General features: G+C 45.8%; 1 protein-coding gene across 1 annotated transcript in view; it reads right to left on the bottom strand.

Annotated features, from left to right (window-relative positions):
- Window positions 1-766: 766 nt before the first annotated feature.
- LOC101027862 (uncharacterized) overlaps window positions 767-22,048 on the bottom strand; it is a 173,512-nt gene continuing 152,230 nt past the window's right edge. Inside the window, exon 67 of the mRNA XM_074381574.1 lies at window positions 767-897. Within this exon, the coding sequence (XP_074237675.1) occupies window positions 767-897 (131 nt within the window). The remainder of the gene's footprint in view (window positions 898-22,048) is intronic.

Below are 22,048 nucleotides of genomic sequence, written 5' to 3'. Positions count from 1 at the left end.
AAGGGACCTGATAGGTGATATGGGCAAGAAGATAAGAGAGAAACAATGAGGCTGTCCACCCAGAAATACCAGACCACTAAGCCTCCTTTCCTCCTGGTCATAGAGGGCACGGAAAGGAGTTTCTCCAAAGGGTCTGTCGGCACCTCATTCCATGTCCTGTGGGCTTGGGAAAAGGCCGAGCTAGACACTTTCCTTCCGTAGGTACTGCTCATTTTAGAAAGTGAGTCAGGCTGGGTGCGGTGGCTCACACCTGTCATCCCAGCACTTTGGGTGGTCAAGGCAGGCAGATCTCCTGAAGCCAGGAGTTCATGACCAGCCTGCCCAACATGGCAAAACCCTATCTCTACTAAAAATACAAAAATTAGCCAGGCGTGGTGGTACACGACTGTGGTCCCAGCTACTCAGGAGGCTGAAGCAGAAGAATCGCTTGAACCCAGGAGGCCAAGGTTGTAGTGAGCCGAGATCGTAACCCTGCACTCCAGCTTGGGCCACAGAGTGAGACTCTGTCTCAAGAAAAAAGAGAGTCGGAGTCAGGGCCTGCCCTGGGGTCTTCCATTGGACAGCTGTGCATTACTTGCAGGTGAAAATTTTCCCAGAGCACAGCTAAGCCTGGTTGTCCTACATGTAGTACTCTGGCATGTAGCTAATTAGTAGCTCCACTTGGGCTGTTTTAACCTGGTCCCTACCCATATCTTCAATTAGGATCCACGTGCTGGGGGCTCAAGAAAGTCTAAGCTTTTAGAAAGCTCTCAGGTGAGTCTCATCATCAACCAGGTTTGGCAGCCACAGATCTACAGCTTTCTGGCTCAGAGACACCTGGGGCACAGGAGGGGTCAGAGCTGCTCGTGACGCTGGTTGTGAACTGGCGAAGGCTCCCTCGAGTGGGGACCCTGGAGCCTAGAGGCCCAGGACCAGCGGTCCCCCCATGCTCCAGGCTTCTGAGGAGGAGAAGAAAGGAAGGCTGGGAAAAGCTCATGTGGAAGAATAGAGCTGCTCTACCTCTTGGACGTCCAGGGACATACTTGATACTGGGCCATTGCAAGGTAGTGATATCAAGTTCCCTTTTTTAAAAAAGCCCTGTGACTGGGTGCAGTGGCTCACACCTGTAATGTCAGCACTTTGGGAGGACAAAGTGGGCGGATCACCTGAGGTCAGGTGTTCAAGACCAGCCTGGCAAACATGGTGAAACCCCGTCTCTGCTAAAAATACAAAAATTAGCTGGATGTCGTGGTATGAGCCTATCATCCCAGCTACTCGGGAGGCAGAGGCAGGAGAGTCGCTTGAACCCAGGAGGCAGAGGTTGCAATGAGCTGAGATCACTCCATTGCACTCCAGCCTGGGTGTCAGAGCGAGATTCCATCTCAAAAAAAAAAAAAAAAAAAAGCCGTTTTACAGAAAGCTATTAAGTAAACAGTAGTACAGTGGTACCCGAGAGACTGATGTGTGGGTACTTGGGTTTCCTTGATGTTCTAGAGTAGAGCTGCGCTGTCTAATGTGATTGCCAGCAGCCTCGTGGATCTGTGGAGTACTTGGAATGTGCTGGTGTGACAGGCAGGGTTACCAGACTCAGTAAATAAAAGTTGAGGATGCCTCCTCCATCAGTGTGGGCTGTGCACAGTGACCTCCTTCCAGAATGGAAGAGGGATAAAAGAGAAACTTTACAGTGGCAAAACCTGACAGACTGCCCCAGCCAGCCAGCCAAGGTGAACGTCAAGTGACACATCACGTTAACAGCACACCTGGGTGAGACATCTGAGGCCCTGGGGGGCCAGGACTTAGAAGCTTCAAATTCCACAGACACTCCTCTTCTCACTGCCCTCATGTGGCTCCTGCAGAGAGTAGTGACTGCTCTAAGGGGCCTTTAGGAGCCTGATGGGACCACAGGAGGGCTCTTGGAGGCCTGGAGAGGCATGTGAGGGCTTGGCATTTTCCATAGGTATGACAGCTGGGGTTTGTGCTTGAGACTTCTGGTCAGAGCTGGTAATGTTGCGTAATGAATTGCCACAAACTTAGGAACTTAAAAAAACAGATGTATTGGCTGGGCGCAGTGGCTCATGCCTGTAATCCTAGCACTTTGGAAGGCCAAGGCAGGCGGATCACCTGAAGTCAGGAATTTGAGACCAGCTTGACCAACGTGGAGAAATCCCACCTCTACTAAACATACAAAAAATTAGTCGGGTGTAGTCTTGCATGCCTGTCATCCCAGCTACTTGGGAGGCTGAGGAAGGAGAATCGCTTGAACCTAGGAGGCAGAGGTTGCAGTGAGCCGATATTGCACCACTGCCCTTCAGCCTGGGTGACAAAGCAAGACTCCATTGCAGAAAAAGAACAGCCTTGTTAAAGTCTTTCTGTGTGTGGATGCACTTGCTGTAATATTTATTCCTGCTATTATGAGTCACCTGCTCCCAGGGCTGCCCTGCCCATTGTGAGACCTCTTCTGTCTTCCTAAGTGTGCGATAGTGTTTTCCCTGCCTTTACCACATTCTCCTCCTCTCTGGCTGGTGTCGTGGCCCTTTAAGGAGAGCGAGCACATTGGCTCTGAGATGTTGGTCTCCAGTTTGGCAGCAGGCCCCGGCTTGGCATGAGAAATAAATGTCAGTGGGAAAAATCTTTTTTTTTTTTTTTTTTGAGATAGAGTCTCGCTCTGCTGCCAGGCTGGAGTGCAGTGACGCAATCCCAGCTCACTGAAACCTCTGCCTTCCAGGTTTAAGCAATTCTCCTGCCTCAGCTTCCCGAGTAGCTGGGACTACAGGCACATGCTACCACACCCAGCTAATTTTTGCATTTTTTAGTAGACATGGGGGTTTCACCATGGTCAGGATGGTATTGATCTCTTGACCTTGTGATCTGCCCAGCTTGGCCTCCCAAAGTGCTGGTATTACAGGCGTGAGCCACGGCGCCCAGCCAGGAAAAGTCTTTTTAAAGATGCACGTATATAGTAAAATGGATATCCCAACACAAACGCCATTGCACCTGTTGATGTGTGTCTTAAGCCTGAGGTAGGGAAGTTTGGTAGGTGGAAGTTACTTTCCATCTCCTTTCTCATAGCATGGCACATGGAAGAGAAGATTTTGGCTTTAGCATTTCATTGTGAGCGTCCTGCTTATTCCATGGTCATGAGCCTTTAGTACCAAATTTACATGAAAACCTTGTGAAATTATTTATGCAGAAAGAAAGAATGAGAAATCTTAGGTAATGGGAAAGCAACCGACCAGTTTTGCAAAAACACCAGCATGGGTGGTTTATAACTAATTGGAAAAACATGTCTCATCTCAGTTGCCTTAATCCTTTTTGCAGTGCTGGGGGCCTTAAGTGTTCCCAGAAGGTTTAAGGAACATAATCAGCTCCCAAGGTGGTCAGCACAGTGACAAAAACGGACAAAGGATTCTGCTTGCGTCTGAGGGTCCTTCAGTCATGGCCGGCTCTGTCTAGGGGAGCAAAGACCCTGTCTGTCCTCAGCCTTCCTGGTTATGGCAGGGGCATGGGTTGGGAGAGCAGAGCATGGGTACTTGTTCTGGCTGGAAACTTAGCCTTGGAAACAAGGTTTCAGAGGCAGAGATTGAGACCCAGACAGGAGAAGGAGATGGCCAATGCTGATGCTTTCAGAGCAGAGGGTCCCAAACTGTCTGATTATAAGTGCAGTGTTGGGTCCTTACGTACTTTTACAAAGTTATTTTCAGAGACACGGAAGTCAGTGATCCCACTTTCTCTTCCTCATTGGAGTTCTCTGGAATAGAGTGTTCCCAGGGACAGATGATTGGATGGGGCCATGGCCCAACCAGTGTCCTTAAGAGGGAAAGTTCTGTCAGCAGAGAGAACCTCAGCCCCAGCTGATCACACAGGCTACACTAGGCCGGGATCTGCAGACACCAACAGCCTGCCCTAAGGCTCCCAAGTCAGAGAGGCCGGGTCGGTCCGGGTCGGTCCTGGTCCTGGCTTGGCTAGCCAGTCTCAGTCCTTGGCTTCGTCTCTTGGGGGGCTGATGCGATGTTATTTGTGAGATGGAGCAAATGGCATTGCTCCTACCCCCACCAGGGTAGCATCAGGATGAAATTCAACATGGGAAGCGCTCCCCCCCCCACCCCCATGGACCAAGAGGTGATGGTATTAGAGTTATATGGGTTTGTGGTTTCCCCTTACTGTTTCCACTTCCTTCCTGAAACCCTGCAAGAGGCTTCGCGAGAAAGGAAGGGTCTTTCAGATGCCTGAGTGCAGCTGGGAATGGCTGTTTGCAGTTAGCCAGGCTGGTTGGAGCCCAGGGTGAGTTGGCTAGATGGTGGGTTTGAACTGCCAGAGCCACTGAGGCACAGCTGGCCCACTGCCAAGTGCTGCAACCATTCTGCAAATGCCACCATTGCTCATGCCAGGGAGATGTTCCAGCATTAACCAAAAGGGTTGCTGGGTCTTGTCCTGCTCAGGACAGGCCACTGTAGAGTGATCTCTTGTCATACTCTAAGGACAGATCTGGTTCCTTTGCTTTCCAGGGACCCCGAATACAGAACGCCCATGACGGAACCCCAGCCCATGGGCACAGCCCCTCTTGTTAGTATTAATTATGCACTTACATGAAATGTACCTGCTCTTGAAGAGGGGGACAGCCAGTGATTAAAACAGTTGAGGGCAGGTCACCAGGCTGTTTCAGGCTCCATTAGGAAATGGCTCTGAGAGGGCTACTTTAGAGCAAGGGAAATGTCTCCCTGTTGGAATGGTTCTGTGTCTGGCCAACCCCTTACTTTAAACCCTGGCCTACTCCAGCCACCCAAGAATCTTCATTAAGTGGCTCTGAAGTAGGAACTGCTACTTCATTTGCAGGGATCAGCGCAAAATGAAAATCAATAATTTTCAGTAATTAAGATTCAAGTGCGCTGGGTATAGTGGCTCATGCCTGTAATCCCAGCACTTTGGGAAGCCGAGGCAGGTGGATCACGAGGTCAGGAGTTCGAGACCAACCTGGCCAACATGGTGAAACCCTGTCTCTACTAAAAATACAAAACTTAGCTGGACATGGTGGTGGGAGCCTGTAATCCCAGCTACTCAAAAGGCTGAGGCAGGAGAATCGCTTGAACCTGGGAGGTGGAGGTTGAGGTGAGCCAAGATCGTGCCATTGCACTCCAGTCTGGGCGATAGTGTGAGACTGTGTCCCCCCACCCCCCAAAAAAAAAAAAAGATTCAAGCAGCAGATCTTTCAAGCAAGCGTTAGGGACCCTTCTGAGCACAGGGCCCTGTCTTTGTAGTTTGTACAGTGGCCCAGGTCTGGAGACAGTGCAAGACAGGCAGCTGGCCTGCACCATGTGGGTGAACTGAGTCACCCTGTCCTTGCAGGGGTTGATGGGGACCTTTTCTAGGCTGTTGGCCTGGGCAGGGCTGATGACATGAGCAGGGCTTGCCTTGGTCTGGGCTGAATATGGTACACTGGAACAAGTTGAAGGGAGGGGGATTGGAGTGGGGTGCTCCAGGGAGCATCATCTCTGTACAACAGGAAGTCCCTGAGCTTGGACACATGACTTAATCATCTGTCACAAGGTTCAGAGCAAATCCCAGAAGGCCAGGCAATGATGCGTTGAAACTTACTACCCAAGTTAGCATTTTCCAGTATCTTTAAAAAATGTTTTATAGATAGGAGGTCTTGCTGTGTGGGCCAGGATGGTCTCGAACTCCTGGTCTCAAGTGATCCTCCTGCCTTGGCCTCCCAAGGTGTTGGGATCACACTCATGAGCCATTGCACCTGGCCTCCAACACTGGTTTAAAATTTTTGATGTATCTGTGATTTTTTGAATTATACCTGTTTTGTTACTTCCATTAGAGAAAATTAACCTGGCCAGGTGAGGCAGCTCACGCCTGTAATCCCAGCATTTTGGGAGGCTGAGGTGTGGGGTTTCTCCTGTGAGAGTTTGAGACCAGTTTGGACAACATGGTGAAACCCCGGTGTACTAAAACACAAAAATTAGCCAGGCATGGTGATGGGTGCCTGTAATCCCAGCTACTCAGGAGGCTGAGGCAGAAGAATCTCTTGAACCTGTGAGATGGAGATTGCAGTGAGCTGAGATCGCGCCACTGAACCACTCCTGCCAGGGCCACAGAACAAGACTCTGTCTCCAAAAAAAAAACTTCAAAAGCAGATTTTTGTCACTGCCAGGTGACCTTACTAATCACTAACCATGGGCGTACAAGGATAAATGAAATCAGACCTAAAGAATTTGTGGCTTGTTTTCTTTGCCTTTGACTTTAATCCCCATGCATTCCTGCAAATGCTTTGCCCATGGCAAACCTTTGAAAACCTTAACTTTTCTGTTTTGAGTGAGATTTCCAATTGAATTTATGTTGTCTGGAAAGACAATCCTTTTACTGGAGAGCAATTAGTATTTGAAGAGAATGAGGTTGCTAAGGACACCCTTGTTTGCAATCTTTGGTTTATATAAATTATTGGTGAATAAGAGAAATAAGTTTATTCTTTTTTCCAGATGGTAAACCGGAAGGGAAGCATGTTATGGGGTAAAGTGAGTCATGGGGTGTGGGAGGCTCAGATGGAACAGGGCTCTGGGATGCCTCTCTTTGTTGACTTGGGACCTCTAATTTACCTACCAGGCCTCAAATTAAAAGACAGACAAAGGCTTTTAATCTGGTTGGACGGGAACAGATAAAAGTTCCTCTGGGTGGATAGATAGGGGAGGGAAAGAGGAAGTTTGCAGAAACTGAAAGAGGACGTTTTTTGGGGAGAGAGGAAGAAATCTCTTAATTACAAAACCAAAATATCATTTGCAGTGCCTGCCTTCTCCCACCAGTCGTTTAAGAAATTGACATGTAATTCACATACCACAAAATGCAGCAATTTAAAGTGTACCATTCTCTGGTATTTGTTTGTTTGTTTTTTGAGATGGTGTCTCGCTGTCACCCAGGCTGGAGTATATGGCATAATCTCGGTTCACTGCAACCTGTGCCTCCCACATTGAAGCCATTCTCCCACCTCAGGCTCTCAAGTAGCTGGGGTTAAAGGCACCCGCCATCGTGCCTGGCTAATTTTTGTATTTTTAGTAGAGACAGGGTTTCACCATGTTGGCCAGGCTGGTCTTGAACTCCTTACCTCAGGTGATCTGCCCACCTCGGCCTCCCAAAGTGCTGGGATTGCAGGCCTGAGCCACTGCACCAACCTCATATTCTTAGTTTTTAATTGTTCCATCAAAGAAGTAGGAAGCCCACATATTACTTATCTATTTATCTAATGTTAATAGAGCTTTCTTATGACTAATATTTACATAGATATCTTTTTTCATCCTGTTGTTTTCATCTTAGCTGTGTTTTTGTAATTAAAGGGTGTGTCTTCTACACATTATATAGGTGGGTCATGTTTTTGTTTGTTTCTTAAAATTCAGTCTCACTATCTTTCACTTGGAGTGTTTAGTTTACTTAGGGTTCAATGGAATTTCTAATGTATGCCATTTATGTTCCTTTTTTTTTTTTTTTTTTTCCTTTTTGAGACAGTCTTGCTCTGTCACCCAGGCTGGAGCGCAGTGGCGTGATCTCAGCTCACTGCAATCTCCACCTCCCAGATTTAAGTGATTCTCCTGCCTCGGCCTCCCGAGTAGCTGGAATTACAGGTGTGTGCCACTGTGCCTGGCTAAAATTTTTTTTTTTTTTTTTTTTGTATTTTTAGTAGTGAGCCAGCGTGCCTGGCCTAGTCTCTTTTGTTTTTTGTTCCTCCTTTCCTGCCTTCTTTTGGATAAATGGAGTGATTCTTCACTTATCCTTTCATCTCTAGCGGCTTTTTGGCTGTATGTTTTTGCTCTATGTTCTTAGCTCTATGTGCTTTCTTTAGCAGTTGTTCTAGGGATTACAACACACACCCTGACTTTTCACAGTTCACCTGCAGAGCTTATGACACCGCTTGGGCAATAAGACTGTGAAAAGGAATGAAGCACAGACACGGGCCACATGTGGGTGAGCCTGACACTTTATGCCAGGTCCAAGCAGCCAGTCACCAAGGGCCACATACGGTATCATCCCATTTCTATGAAATGTCCAGATGGGAAAATCCAGAGAGACAGGGAGCAGATTACTGGTTACCTCACGCTGGGGGTGGAAGGAAGAATTGGGAGGGGTGATGACTAAGGATACCAGGGTTCCTTGTTGGGGAAATGAAAATGTTCTAAAATCAATTGTGGTGATGGATGCATCATTCTGTGAGTATACAAAGAGCCACTGATGTTGACACTTTATTTTTATTTATTTGTTTGTTTGGAGACAGTCTCATGCAGTTGCCCCAGCTGGAGTGCAGTGGCATGATCTTGAGTCACTGCAACCTACACCTCCCGGGTTCAAGTGATTCTTCTGCCTCAGTCACCTGTGTAGCTGGGATTACAGGCGTGTGCCACTGAACCTAATTTTTTTGTTTTTTTGAGACAGAGTCACTGGGCTCTGTCACTGAGGCTGGAGTGCAGTGCCGTGATCTCAGCTTACTGCAACCTCTGCCTTCCAGTTTCAAGCAATTCTCCTGCCTCAGACTCCCGTGTAGCTCGGATTACAGGCGCCCGATACCACATTGAGTTACTTTTTTGTGTTTTTAGAAGAAACGGGGTTTCACCATGTTGGCCAAGTTTGGTCTTGAACTCCTGACTTCAGGTGATCTACCCACCTTGACCTCCCAAGATGCTGGGATTACAGGCCTGAGCCACTGCATCCGATTCCATAAGGTAAATTTATATTTACCTTTTAAGAAACTGCCAAACTGTCTTTTGGAGTGGCCATGCTGTCTTATGTTCCCCCAGCATGTGTGAAGGCTCCACTTCCACACACCCCCACTTGATAGTGATAGTGACATCTTTCTTTCTGTTTTTTGAGATGGAGTCTTACTCTGTCACCCAGGCTGGAGTGCAGTGGCACAATCTCGGCTTACTGCAATCTCTGCCTGCTGGATCAAGCAATTCTCCGGCCTCAGCCTCTTGAGTAGCTGGAACTCCAGATGCAGATCACAATGCCTGGCTAATTTTTTTGTATAGTAGAGACAGGGTTTCACTATGCTGCTCAGGCTGGTCCCAAACTCCCGACCTTGTGATCCACCTACCTTGGACTTCCGAAGTGCTGAGATTACAGGTGTGGGCCACCACATCTGGCCATGACATCTTTTTAATGTTGAACCTTTCTGGATAACATGTGCAGCGTGGCTTTCTTTGCATTCAAAGTATTTCACCGAACGATTTATTCATATGGATTGTGTGTGCATATTTTCACATGTTTATTTCTGAGAGTTTTGTTTTTTTCGGGTGTGCTGTTGCAAATGGGATGTTTTCTTCTTTTTTCTGCTTGTTTGTACATAGGAAGACTGTCTGAGGCCAGGCTTGGTGGCTCAGGCCTGTAATCCTAGCACTTTGGGAGACTGAGGCAGAAGCATTGCTTGAGCCCGGGAGTTTGAGACCAGCCTGGGCAGCATACTAAGCCCCCATTTCTTTCTTTCTTTTTAATTTTTTTTTTAGACAGGATCTTGCTCTGTTGCCCAGACTGGAGTGCAGTAGTGCAGTTCCGGCTCACTTCAACCTCCACCCCCCTGGTTCAAGCAATTCTCGTGCCTCAGCCTCCTAAGTACCTGGGATGACAGGTGTGTTTCACAACACCTGACTAATTTTTGTATTATTAATTAGTAGAGTCAGCATTTTGCCATGTTGGCCAGACTGGTATGGAACTCCTGGCCTCAAGCAATCTGCCTGCCTTGGTCTCCCAAAGTGCTGGGATTACCGGCAGAAGCTGTGCCCGGCCCCATCTCTATAGTTTAAAAATTAAGAAAAAGGAAGGCTGTTGAGTATGTTCCTTTTGTACCTAACTCCTTAGCAAAATCTGTCTGCCTCATTTTTTGGAATAAATAGAACTATTTCACCTTCTGCCTTTTTCTTTAATGTCTTACTTTCCTCCTTGCCTAGTTGCATCAGCTAGGGCCTCCAAAATAATAGTGGTAAGAGAGGGCATTCTTTTGTTCCAAAGGTTGATGGAAGCTTCTGTTGCTTCCATCGCTTACAAATGATGCTGGGCTTTGGCTTGATGGGTATGTGTCTGGGTGTAATTTCCTTTATTGTGTGTAATTTAAGGAAGTATCCCTCTTTCTAATTTGATAAGTTTCTTTTATAAATTTTGTAGTAAATTTTGTCAAATGCCTTTTGAACATCTATGGTGATTATGATTTTCATCATATTAATATAAATGAAGTGAAAAGATGTTTTAATTTTGAGCCATCCTTTTCACACTGTACAAGTCTCACTTGGTTTAGGTCAGTTTTTTTTCAGCCCCAGTGGGGTTTATTTGCTAATATTTTATTTTGGATTGTCATACATTGATTTTTATGTAAATGTCATACCTTGTTTTGTTTTAGAGATAGGGCCTTGCTCTGATGCCCAGGCTGGATGGAGTGTAGTGATATGATCACAGTTTATTGTAATTTTAAACTGCTGGGCTCAAGTGATCCTCCCGCCTCAGCCTCCTGGGTAGCTGACACTACAGGCATGTGCCACCATGCGCGGCTAATTTTTAAATTTTTTGTAGAGACAGAGCCTTGCTCTGTTGTCTAGGCTGCAGTTCAGTGTACATTGTAGATGTGAACATTTATTGGTCTTTCTGCTGGAATCATTCCCACCCCCATCTGTTTGTCTTTAAATTCTGGGCATGCACAAACACTCCGCCCACACCTCCTAACTGCAAAATACTGATGTTGTCCAACCTGCCTTGCGAAGGGAGAACTGTTTTTCCCTCTTTGTATCTCTGCTGGTGTCCAGTCCACTGCTGTGTTTTTGGTAAATACTTGACCCACAGAGTGTGGGAGGCAGGAAGGGAAGGCTTCTGCATTTCCTCTGTGGACCCGACATCATGGATCCATTAAGCATATTGGGAAACCAGCAGGTCAGGTGGCCGCACACTCTAGTTGCCTCTGACCCTGAATTGCTCAGGGGCCCCTGCATGCCAGTGATTTGCTTTTGTGAGTTGTCTCTTCACTCATATTCCTAGGCTGAGTTCCCCAAAACAGTGGCTAGCACAGCACCTGTAACAGTTGTGGGTGCATATCTGATCTTGCATGACCTGATTTACAGGGTATTTTGAACAGGAGCTACCTATTATGGCTTGGGAAATGGCTAAAGTTTACTTGACTTTCTTGCATAAAGTAACTGGTAGAATATGTGGCATAAGGCTATTATTGCAGAAGCAGAAGTGGTGGGGGGCGATTGAGCTTGGACAGCATTGGGAGGCAGACAGGCCCACATCAGCACCGTCCTGGCCATTTGTAGGTTATATGACCCTGGGGGAATCCCCTCAACTCTCTGAACCTTTGTATCTTCCCTCATTAAGGAGATCATCCATTCCTCACTGGCCTGTTGTAAGGCTTAAGATCAAACATCTTTCAAGGTACTCGGAGCAGTGCCTGGGCTCGGGGTCTTTAGGCTGTAACCATAGCAAACACGCAGATCTTAGCCACCCTCCCTTCTCTTCCCTCCAGTGTGGGAATGTGGAGGACCAACCTTCTTGTTCCCATTTACCCTGGAGTTCTTTCTTCTAAACTTCATCTAGCACCTGCTGTGCACCAGGGATTCATAGGTGGGGAGGCCAGGGACAACCAAGTCTGGCGTCTGGCCTTCAGCTTGCCTCTGTCCCTGTGGCTGACACCTGGCCCTTTGCTCTGGAATCTGGACCCTGGAATCTCATACCAAAGGCTCAGCCCAAAGAGGGCTTGAGGGCACCCCCTATCGTTGAGAAGATTCCATAGCGGCCCACGTCTCCCCATATCCTGGGTGGATGATCAGCCCCAGCAATCCAGAGACACATTCTTGGATTCTGCTAGCTTTATTGTTCAGTTGAAAACTCAAAGAAAAAGGTTATGTTCCAAGGGAAAGTTAAAAAAAACTTCGAATGCTGTAGCCTGGGGCCCCGAGTTAACAGGTGTGCCTACCAAAACAGAGGCCCTCCAAAGCATTCAGTCCCAGTGTGTCTACCCCAAAGGCAGCAGCTCTCTATCGGGCTTCTGGAGAGCTATCAGTTCCCCTCAAAGAACCTCCTGCCTCAGGAGACCCCTGGATGAGGCAGGGAAAGCCAGGACCAGGCAACTGAGAACCTGACTTCGTGTCCCCTCAGCACAGTCAGCGTTCTGAAGCAGTGGCTTCCCACATGGCTGTTGAATAAGTGAATAAATACCTCGGGCATGAACAGGAGCCGGGTAGAGGTCTCTGCAGGGCTGGGACTCACTGGCTGTGCTGTCTCTTGGTTTACAGTGGAGGTGTGGAGAAAGGTGGAGAATTACCCAGACCAGTGGGAGAGTTTCATGTCCTCAGAAGTATTTTGAGCGCAATGGCAAACAGCTCTTCTTCCCTGCATTTGAATCATGTGTGGTTCTGAGTTTGCCGGCATTCCATGCTGGTTATTCTGTCCCAGCCAAGAATCTTGCCCTTGTCAAGGAGCTGGAATTAGAGTAGAAGGTGAAGGAGTCTGAAGTTTTTGGTAGCCTAGTGCTGGCTTAGATGAAATCTCAAACTGTAAAGAGAGAAGAGAAGTAAGGCCAGGCTATGGGCCCCAGAGGGCCCCTGCTCTTTGCTGAGATAAATTATGTTGGGGCCCCTATTATAGCTCCTGGCCCTCCTTATTAAAAGGACAAGTCTCCATCCACTCCCACCCATCTTCCTTTCCTCTTTCTGTAAGAGCAGCAGGCACGGGTTGATGAGTCCCTACACCTGCCAGGCCTTTGCAGGCAGTGGTGTTAGGCCCAACCTGCTGAGTTCTTAGAAAATGGAACAAGCGTCTATGGAGCGCGCACTTCATGTCAGGCTCTGCCACCAGCACCCTGGAGACAGAAGACCAAGACATACTTCCCAGCCCAGGGGAGGGTGGAACCTTAGCACATGATGCATTGAGAGCTCGGATGCATCCAACCCAAAGTGCAGGCTAAAGGGAACTCTCACTGTGTGGGTGGGATCTTCAGTACAGCCTGCAGTGGAGGCTGCTCTACTGTTTCCCCATCAAATGTGGTGGTCAAGGGCACAGACTGGACACTCAGAGCTAGCAGGGTAAGGAAGCAGTCTTCTATCCCTCATCTGCTAAGAGAGCTGTTTAAAAGATGGGCTTTAATTTTTTTGAGATGGAGTCTTGCTCTGTCACCCAGGCTGGAGTGCAGTGGCTCACTGCAACCTCTGCTTCCTGGGATCAAGCAATTCTGCCTCAGCCTCCTGAGCAGCTAAGATTAGATGCCTGCCCCCACACCCAGCTAATTTTTGTATTTTTAATAGAGACAGGGTATGGCCAGGCTGGTCTCCAACTCTTGACCTCAAGTGATCCGCTTGCCTCAGCCTCCCAAAGTGCTGGGATTACAGGCACGAGCCACTGCACCCTGCTTTTTATTTTTTTGAGTTGGAGTCTTGCTCTGTTTCCCAGGCTGGAGTGTAGTGGCACAGTATCAGCTCACTGCGACCTCTACCTGCTGGGTTCAAGTGATTCCCCTGCCTCAGCCTCCTGAGTAGCTGGGATTACAGGCATGAGCCACCATGCCTGGCCAGGGAGTGCCCTTCTATCCCTTATCTGCTAAGAGCACTGTCTAAAAGATGGGCTTTAGGTGGCCTTTTCTGCCATCTCTTTCTACTACATTCTGGGTTTTTTTCAGTATGTAATTTTCATTAATTAGTCAATTAGCTGATTGGCTAAATTAATTACTAAAGTACAAATTTAGTAATTAGTAATTTTAATTTCTGGTTCCCTGCTGCAATCTGTAATCTGTCTAGTAAGCCTGCTATCTGAGTCCTGTATGTCTGTGTCTATTATTGTCTGTCTGTGCTAGTTTTTACACTTAGAATTTTACCTCCCTATGAGTCTTTATAACTATGGTGTTCATAATCATATCATAATGCCCAGCTTGGAGGTGCTTAATAAATATACATTTCCAATGTCAAAAATTTTCCTTGTGGCAAAACACAAAAAATTTACCATAACCATTTTGAAGTACACACTTCAGTGTAAGTACATTCATATTTCTGTGCAGCCAAACTGGAACTCACTAAATCCTGCCAAACTGAAACTCTATCCCCATTAAATAAGCCATTACTGGCTCTCCCAGCTCCTGGCCGCCACCACTCTACTTTCTGTCTGAATCTGATTACTCTAGGTCCTTCCCATAAGTGGAATCATGCAGTGTTACTCTTTTTGTGACTGGCTTCTTTAACTTTGCGTAACATCCTCAAGGTTCATCCATGTGCTAGCATATGTCAGAATTTCCTTCCTTTTTAAGGCTGAGTAATGTTTGACTGTATGGAGAGAGCATATTTGTTTATCTATCTGTCGGCGGGCACTTGGGTGGCTGCCATCTTTTGGCTGCTGTGAATAACGCTGTGCTGAGACCAGCTCAGTCGTGGAGATCCCAACTCACACGGCGCTGAAGGAATTAAGAAACACACACACAGAGAACAAAAGGTGGGTTCAGAGTGGAGCACCAGGGGTCTCACAGCATTTCCAGCTGAGAGTCCAGAGCAGACTCTGACCTACGTATTTATTCTTGACTTTCCAGTGGCAAGTTTTACTAGTGGATGCCCTGTGTTCTTTCATTGGTTAAAGGTAAACTAACCAGGCAGCTAGTGTGTGTTTACTGTAGGTTAAAGACAAACTAGAAAGCGCTCTTTATGAGGGAACGAAGGAAAGGGTCAGGTATCCTGTGTTTAAAGAACCAATTCATCTGGTGTCAGACATATTTACATTGGTTACTGTTTTATAATGCTTTGGGGGCAGTTTTCTGCTTTGGGGGCAGTTTTCTGCTTCTGGGGGGGCTATGTTTCCCTTGCCGCCGCTCTCAATAGGATTTCTCAGCAAACAGTACGGTTTCTCACACACATCAGAATTTGCTCTCAACAACGCTGGTATGAACATCAGTGTATAAATGCGTAAGGCCCTTTGAATTGTAGGGGGTACATACCCAGAAGTGGAAATGCTGGATTCTATGGTAATTCTTTGTTTTGAGACAGAGTCTCTGTCACCCAGGCTGGAATGCAGTGGTGCAATCTTGGCTCACTGCAACCTCTACCTCCTGGGTTCAAGTGATTCTTATCCCTCAGCCTCCCGAGTAGCTGGGATTACAGGCCTGCACTGCCATACCTGGCTAGTTTTTGTGTTTTTAGTAGAGATGGGGTTTTACCATGTTGGCCAGGCTGGTATCGAACTCCTGGCCTCAAGTGATTCACCTGCCCTGGCCTCACAGAGTGCTGGGATTATAAGTGTCAGTTACTGCGCCTGGCCTATTTTTGGCTTTTTGATGAATTGCTATACTGTTTTCCTCAGCGGAAGCTCCATTTTAAACTCCCAGTAAGAGTACACAAGAGTTCCAACCACTCAGCATCCTTGCTAACACTTGTTATTTTCTGTATTGATTACAGCCATCCTAATGAGTCTGAGGTGGCCTCTCTATGTCAGTCTTCTTTTTTCTTTGTTTGAGATGGAGTCTCACTTTGTCACCCAGGCTAGAGTTCAGTGGTGTAATCTTGGCTCACTGCAACCTCCGCCTCCCAGGTTCACGTAATTCTTCTGTCTCAGCCTCCCAAGCATCTGGGACTTCACGCACATGCCACCACACGCAGCTAATTTTTCTATTTTTAGTAGAGATGTGATGTTACCATGTCAGCCAGGCTGGTCTCAAACTCCTGACCTCAAGTGATCTGCCCACCTTGGCCTTTACGAGTGCTGGGATTACAGGCGTGAGCCACCATGCCCAGCCTCTCCATGTGGTTTTGGTTTGTTTCCCTAATAATTAGTGATGCGAGCATCTTTTTATGTGCCAATTGGCCATTTGCATTTCTTATTTGGAGGACTGTCTATTCACGTTCTTTGCGCGTTTTTAAACTGCGTTAGTTGGTTTTTTGTTGTTGCATTGTGAGAGTGCTTTATCTGTTCTAGATGGGAGCTCTGTCCTATGTAATTTGCACCTATGTCCTGTCATTCTGCAGGCTGCATTTTCACTCTGTTAATCATGTCCTTCGATGCAATCCAGTTTGTCTACTTTTCCTTTTGTTGTTTGGGCCTTTGGTGTCATATCCAAGAAATCACTACCAAAGGAAGCTCTCCTTCTATGTTTTAACAGTTGTCAGGCCTGGCGCGGTGGCTCAAGCCTGTAATCCCAGCACTTTGGGAGGCCGAGGCGGGTGGATCACAAGGTCAAGAGATCGAGACCATCCTGGTCAACATGGTGAAACCCCGTCTCTATTAAAAATACAAAAAATTAGCTGGGCATGGTGACGCGTGCCTGTAATCCCAGCTACTCCGGAGGCTGAGGCAGGAGAATTGCCTGAATCCAGGAGGCGGAGGTTGCGGTGAGCCGAGATTGCGCCATTGCACTCCAGCCTGGGTAACAAGTGAAACTCCGTTTCAAAAAAAAAAAAAAAAAAAAAGCGTTGTAGGGGCTGGGAACAGTGGCTCACGCCTATAATCCCAGCACGTTGGGAGGCCGAAGCGGGTGAATCATGAGGTCAGGAGTTCAAGACCAGCCTGACCAAGATGCCCTGTCTCTACTAAAAATACAAAAATTAGCTAGGCATGGTGGTGGGCGCCTCTAACCCCAGCTACCTGGCAGGCTGAGGCAGAGAGTTGCTTGAACCCGGGAGCCGGAGGTTGCAGTGAGCTGCGATCAGGCCACTGCACTCCAGCCTGGGCGACAGAGTAAGACTCCATCTCAAAAAAACAAGAATTGTATAGTTTTAGATATTACACTTGGGTCTTTGATTCATTATTGAAGTTTTCTTTTTTCTTTTTTTTTTTTTTTTTAACATGATATAAGGTAAGGCTTTAACTTCATTCTTTTGCCTGTTGATATCTAGTTTTCCTACATCATTTGTTGAAAGACTGTCCCCTCCCTGATTGAATAGTCTTGGCATCCTTACTGAACTCATTTGACCGTATGTGTAAGAGTTTCCTTCGGCACTCTGTATTCCATTCCACTGATCTCTTTGTATGTCTTTACTGCCGTACCACACTTTTGACCACTATCGTTTTTTTGTTTTTTGGTTTTTCGGTTTTTTTTTTTTTAGACGGAGTCTTGCTCTGTCACCAGACTGGAGTGGAGTCGTGCAATCTCAGCTCACTGCAACTTCTGCCTCCTGGGTTCAAGCAATTCTTCTGCCTCAACCTCCCAAGCCTCCCTAGTAGCTAGGACCACATGCACATGCCACCACACCTGGCTAATTTTGGTATTTTTAGTAGACATGAGGTTTCATCATGTTGGGCAGGATGGTCTTGATCTCTTGACCTCGTGATCTGCCTACCTCAGCCTCCCAAAGTGCTGGGATTACAGGCTTGAGCCACTATGCCCGGCCCACTGTAGCTTTTAATAATACATTTTGAAATTGAGAAGTGAAAGACTTCCAACTTTGTTATTTTTTTCAGGATTGCTTTGGCCATTTGGGATCTCTTGAAATTGCATATAAACTTTACACAATTTATAAGGATGGATTTTTCTGTAATTGAAGAAAAAATGTCACTGAGATTTTGAGAGCAATTAAACTAAACCTGTAGATCACTCTGAGTCATACTGACATTTTAACAAAACTAAGCCTTATAATCCATAAGTATGAGATGCCTTTAGATTTGTTACACAAGGGGTCTCTGGAACTCAAAATCCTGCCAAAGTCTTTGCCTCCTGGTTGAGTTTATTCTTGTTTTATTCTTTTTATGCTATTGTAAACTGATTTTTTCTTTTTTTTCTTTTTTTTAAGATAGTGTCTCACTATGTTGCCCAGGCTGGGGTACAGTGGCTATTCACAGGCATAATCATTATAAAAACTGACAGCATGGACCTCCCAGGCTCAAAAGATTCTCCTGCCTCAGCCTCCCAAGTAGCTGGGACTGTAGGCATCCACAACCAAGCCAGCAGGAACTGTTTTCCTAATTTCCTTCTTGGATTGTTGACTGTTAGTGTGTTGAAATGCAACTGACTTTTGTATGTTGATTTCGTAATCCTGACACTTGGACAAATTATTAGTTCTAACAGTTTATTTTGTACGGTCTTCAGGATTTTCTACAAAGAAGATCATGTCATTTGTTAGAGAAAATTTTACTTCTTCCTTTCCAATTTGGATGCCTTTTCTTTTTCCTTCCTTTCTTAATAGCTCTGGCTAGGATTTCCAGTATTATGAAAGCAGGCATCACTGTTTTCTTCCTCATCTTGGAAAACTTTGTCTCTCGTCGTTGAGAATGATAACTGGCTGGAGGTGGTTCATGTGACCTTTAGTACGTAGAGGTTCTTTCGATTTCTAGTCAGTATGTTTTTAATCATGAAAGGATATTAAACTTCATTAAATGCTTTTTCTGTACTAATTGAAACCAATTGTCATGTGTTTTTTTCCCTTCATTCTGTTAATGTGTTATCTTATATTGATGTTTATATGGTAACTATCTTTGCATTCCAGGAATAAACGTCACTTGATTATGTTGTATAATTCATCTATGACACTGTTGAATTCTCATTAGTATTTTCTGGAGCACTTTTGCATCTGTATTGATCAGGGATAGTGGTGTGTTTTCTTCGGCTGCTTTGTCTGCCTTTGGTATCAGTAATGCTGACCTCACAGAATGAGTTTGGAGGTATTCTTTCCTCAGGATTTTGGAAGACGATGAGCAGGACTCGTATTGGTTCTGTAAATGTTTGGTACAAGTCACCCATGAAGCCATCTCTTCTTGTACTTTGTCAAGTTTTTGGTCACTGATTACTCTTCTATTTCATTTATTTCTGTTCTAACCTTTAGTATTTCCTTCCTTCTTCTAGCTTTGGGTTTAGGCTGTTCTTCTTTTTCTAATAATTTAAGGTACAAAGTTAGGATTGCGATGTGAGAGCTTTTCCTTTTTCTATTTGACAGAGGGTCTTGCCACTTGCTGAGTTAGTCTCAAACTCCTGGGTTCAAGCAATCTCCTGGCCTCAGCCTTCCAAGTAGCTGGGATTATAGAACAGTGTCATTATGCCTGGCTGCTGCTTTTTTTCTTGTGGGAATGGGGGGAAATGGAGTGTAGCTTTGTCACCCAGGCTGGCGTGTAGTGGTACAATCTCGGCTCACTGCAGCCACCTCCTCATGGGTTCAAATGATTCTCCTGCCTCAGCCTCCCAAGTAGCTGAGATTACAGGTGCTTGCCACCACACCTGGCTAATTTTTGTTTTTAGTAGAGATGGGGTTTCCCATGTCAGCCAGGCTGGTCTAAACTCCTGACATCAGGTTATCTGCTTGTCTCGGCCTCCCAAAGTGCTGGGATTATAGATGTGAGCCACTTTCAGCCAGCTTTTTTAAAATATAAGAGTGTACAGCTATAAATTTCCCTCATAGCACTGCTTTTGCTGCATCCTCTAAGATTTGATACGTTGTTTTGTCTCAAAATGCTTTCTAATTTTCCTTTTTTTCTTTGATTGATAGTTTTGTGGTATGTTGTTTAGTTCCCATATATTTGTGGATATTCTGGTTTTCCTTCTGCTATTATGATATCAATCATTTAAAATATATTAAATCTCGCTTTGAGGCCTAATGTGATTTTTCCCAGAGAACATTCCACATGTACTTTGAAGAATGAGTATTCTGCTGCTGGGTGAACTCATCTGTGTATGTCTGGTAGATCCCATTCATCTATAGTATGGTTCAAGCCCTCTGTTTGCTTCTAGGTCTTCTGTCTGGGTATTGTATCCATTATTGAAAGTGAGTTATTGAGCTGGGCGAGGTGACTCATGCCTATAATCCCAGCACTTTGGGAGGCCAAGGCGGGTGGATCACTTGAGGTCAGGAGTTCGAGATCATCCTGGCCAACGTGGTATATCCCTGTCTGTACTAAAAATAGCTGGGCACGTTGGCATACACCTGTAATCCCAGCTACTCTGAGACTGAGGCACGGGAATCACTTGAATTCAGGAGGTTGCGGCTGTACTCCAGCCTGGGAAACAGATTGTCTCCAAAAAAAAAAAAAAAAAAAAAAGGTGTTGAAATTTCCTACAATTTTCATAAACTGTTTCTCCTTTCATTCTGTCAGTGTTTGCTTCATATATTTAGGAGCTCTGAGGTGCGTTGCATGTACCTTTATAACTGTCACTTCTTTCTGGTGAATTGACTGTTATTATCTCTTATAACAACTTTTGACCTTAAGGCTAGTCTGAGATTAGTCTAGCTCCTCCTCCTTTTGTCAGTTACCATTTGCATGGAGTATCTTTTTTCATCCTTTCACTTTCCACCTATGTGTAAGTCTCTTACAGTCTTTTGATTGTGGAAATAATTTGCATTTTTAAGGATCATCATCTGATGAAACTCACTAGCATGGTGGGTGACTGTGCCATGAAGCCCACAGCCAAGGACTAAGGTGAGCAGTTGCTCTGGGAGGACTCCAGCACACCATTTACAGGGCCTCCCGTGCCACCCTGCGGATTGTTTTCTCTCTCATTTCCTTTCTTCTGCCTGCCTTTGTGTTTGATTTTTGTGTGTGACACACTTAGAATCCCTTCTCATTTCTTTTTGTGTACATTCTGTAGATATTTTCTTTGTAATTACCATAAGGATTATGTAAAACATCCTGAAGATACAGCAATCGATTTTAAACTAGTAAGTTCAATCACATACAAATACTCTGCTCTTTGACAGCTCTGCCCCGTCCTATGTTGTTGATGTTACAAAGTATATATTGCAGAGAGGGTCTCACTCTGTTACCCAGGCTGGAGTGCAGTGACTGTCATAGCTCATTGTAACCTGAAGCCCCTGGACTGAAGCGATGCTCCATAGCTGAGACTACAGGTGCACGCCCCAATGCCTAATTTTTTTAAAATAAATTACATATTTAACATAGGCTTACGGTTACACATCTCTTTTAAATCTAAAACAAATCAAAATTCCAGTAATACAGGTCTTTATATATGTGCCTTCAAATGTCCATCTAGCATCGTTTTGTTTTGACTAGAAGGACTCCCTTTAGCATTTCTACAGGACAGGTCCCAATGTGATGAACTATCTCAGCTTTTGTTTATCTTTGAATGTCTTCATTTCTCTGGTCAGGTGCTAAGTAGAAGGATCACATGAGGTCGGGAGTTAGAGACCAGCCTGGCCAACATTGTGAAATCCCATATCTACTAAAAATACAAAAACATGCTGGCGGATGCCTGTAATCCCAATACTTGGGGAGGCTGCACCACTGTACTCCAGCCTGAAGGACAGAGCAAGACCCTATCTCAAAAATGACAGTAACTGTCTTAATATTCTTTTTTTCTTATGAGAGTTCATAAGATGCCTTTGTTTTGTAACTTACAACCACTGTTAAATTTGTACTTCAAAAGTTAACTGTAATTGCTGACTGCTTTTCTTAAATACTTCACTGGTGTTCAAGAGAGGGGAATAATTTAGCCTTTGATTTAAAATAAACCCGGCCAGACACAGTGGCCCACACCTGTAATCCCACCACTTTGGGAGGCCAAGGCAGGCAGATCACGAGGTCTGATGTTTGAGACCATCCTGGTCAGCACGGTACAACCCCCATCTCCACTAAAAACAAAACAAAAAAAAATTAGCTGGACATGGGGGCATGTGCCTGTAATCCCAGCTCCTCAGGAGGCTGAGGCAGGAGAATCAGAACCCGGGAGAAGGTTGCTCCTCTGCACTTCAGCCTGGGCAACAGAGCAAGACTCCATCTCAGAAAAATAAACCCCAAGAGGAAGGGAGAGGAACTTAACCACAGATCAAAGTCCATTGTTACCCTGTGGCTATCAGTCTTCTGAGGTGCCTGTCCTCCCAGCTGTTCTGTTAATCGCTGTAGTAGCTGACCCTTTTGTATGTACGTGGTTAGAACAGTGAGTGATTCAGCTTGATTCCCAGATTCTCCAAGTTTCCAGTGGAGCCACACCACCTCCTGTCTTGGCACTTTATGAGTCCAATGCTGCTTCCTGAGAGGATCTGGTTGGTAGACCATGACCTTGATTCCTGCCTCTAAGCCTCACTTTCTTCTCAGCAGCCACCACCTTTTTGGTACTAGAACAGTGCTCAGTGGATGCTGAGATCACAACCTGGCCATTTGGATGTTCAACTAATGCTTTATGCTGCGAAGCCCC

The sequence above is a fragment of the Saimiri boliviensis genome, chromosome 12 (assembly GCF_048565385.1).
Source record: "Saimiri boliviensis isolate mSaiBol1 chromosome 12, mSaiBol1.pri, whole genome shotgun sequence".
NCBI lineage: Eukaryota > Metazoa > Chordata > Mammalia > Primates > Cebidae > Saimiri > Saimiri boliviensis.
Note: the sequence above shows the minus strand (reverse complement) of the source record. Positions and strands in the feature narration are given on the sequence as shown.